This window comes from Bidens hawaiensis, unplaced genomic scaffold (genome assembly GCF_021521415.1).
Source record: "Bidens hawaiensis isolate Kalapana, Puna unplaced genomic scaffold, B.hawaiensis_p1.1 tig00021536_1, whole genome shotgun sequence".
Lineage (NCBI taxonomy): Eukaryota > Viridiplantae > Streptophyta > Magnoliopsida > Asterales > Asteraceae > Bidens > Bidens hawaiensis.
The window spans coordinates 177,055-178,783 of record NW_027493355.1 but is presented as its reverse complement, the minus strand read 5'-3'; the positions used below and the strand labels follow the sequence as shown (position 1 = coordinate 178,783).

At 32.9% G+C, this 1,729-nt stretch overlaps 1 protein-coding gene across 1 annotated transcript; it reads left to right on the top strand.

The window, feature by feature from the left end:
* Window positions 1–206: 206 nt before the first annotated feature.
* On the top strand, window positions 207–1,438 carry LOC143563829 (chaperone protein dnaJ 8, chloroplastic-like). Its single transcript, XM_077051288.1, has 3 exons — window positions 207–519; window positions 589–657; window positions 1,217–1,438. Exons 1-3 carry the CDS (start codon window positions 316–318, stop codon window positions 1,403–1,405), a joined length of 462 nt encoding a protein of 153 aa, XP_076907403.1. The 5' UTR covers window positions 207–315; the 3' UTR covers window positions 1,406–1,438.
* Window positions 1,439–1,729: the final 291 nt, after the last annotated feature.

Here is a 1,729-nt window from a genome sequence, read left to right as displayed (position 1 = left end):
CATCGCACACAACACCTAAACACACATTAGTTTGTATCCTATATCTTCGATCCAATGGATGCCATTTCTTCATCATTTATTGACCCTTTCTTTCACTCTATCGATCATATTAAATTATTAACATTATTCCATTCATTTGTTGTATCATTATTATTATTATTATTATTATTATTATTAATTATTCAAATCAAATATCTGAGACCCTTTGATCACTATTACATCATTTATATAATTCATCAACAACCTTCACGTATATTTATCAATCCACAAAGGCTGATTTTCGTAATATCTCAACTTGTGAAATATATTGAATTAATGGCTAGTGCAGCTGGAATGATCAACGGGTACGTTTCATTAAAGAATACTAACGCGAAAAAGACGGTGAAGCGTAGTTTTAAGGTTAGTGTTACATGTGTTTCGTCTAGTTCGGTAACATCTGATCCTTATAAAACGTTAAGTATACGTCCTGATGCTTCTGAATCCGAGGTTAAAAAAGCCTTTAGACAACTTGCTTTAAAGGTAATGAGTTTGTTAATTATATCCTTAATTAGTCAGTTAGTCACACTTTTGTTTTTGATCGAATTTCAGTATCATCCGGATGTGTGTAGAGGAAGCAATTGTGTAGTACAGTTTCATGAAATCAACGAAGCTTACGATGTATGTTCACTCTCACTCTATGTAGATTTAATCTGGTTGTATGACTCGTATGACTTTTTTGTACCTGACACAATACATGGGTGTCAGAATTGTCGTTGACTGTGCTTTTATACGAGTTGTATGTATCTATATGATCATACTGGTCGTATAAAAGCAACTTTATTTCCGGCCGTATAAGATTCTATTTAGTTTGTTTGATGTAAATTAATTGACAAGATACGAGATTTCATTATTTATTTGAATCAACACAGATTTCATTGCAACTTATTTGACACGACATTGAAACTAATATATATAAGGTTGTAAGGTGATTCGTTTTACTCATTCAACTTTAAAACTAGCCGTTAGAAAAATAGATGTCAGAAAACTTGTCGTTTTAACCATTGAAAAAAAATAGCCTTATAGGGTCATACGACTAGTATGGATGGTAATACGAGTCGTATAGATGGGGTCATGGATATATAGATGAAGCCTATTAATAATCTAGAATTCAAGTTCAAAAGTGATGTGTTATTGATTAGTTAAAATTTGAAACTTATAAACATGAATGATTTTGTAGGTGGTGATGAGTAATTTGAGAGAGGAAACAAGTGCGAGTGAGGTGGACATGTATGGATCGTCGGATGCAGGGATAGACGAGCCGATGAGAGGAATGGACGATCCAGATTGGGACATGTGGGAAGAGTGGATGGGTTGGGAAGGTGCAGGAATCCGAGATTACACTTCACACATAAATCCGTACATATGATAGGTTATTAATTGTTTGATATAGAATCGTGTTAATTAATATTCGGTCTGTTTGTAAAAATTGGTCTCTGAAGATGATGTTCGTCCCTAAGAGTAATTGTATATAAGTCCCACTAATTTTGTGATTATTGTGTAATTATCAAGTGATGGAAGTACAAAATGGTTTCAATGAATTATGATTGTTTATTTTGTTGTGTTTGTAGTTTCATTTTGCTTATAAAATTTGTAGCTAACACGTTCTTGCAATTGCAAAACTAATAAGACTAGACAACATTGTACAATGGTTTTCAGACCATGAAGCCGTAAAAGTGATAACACAATATTA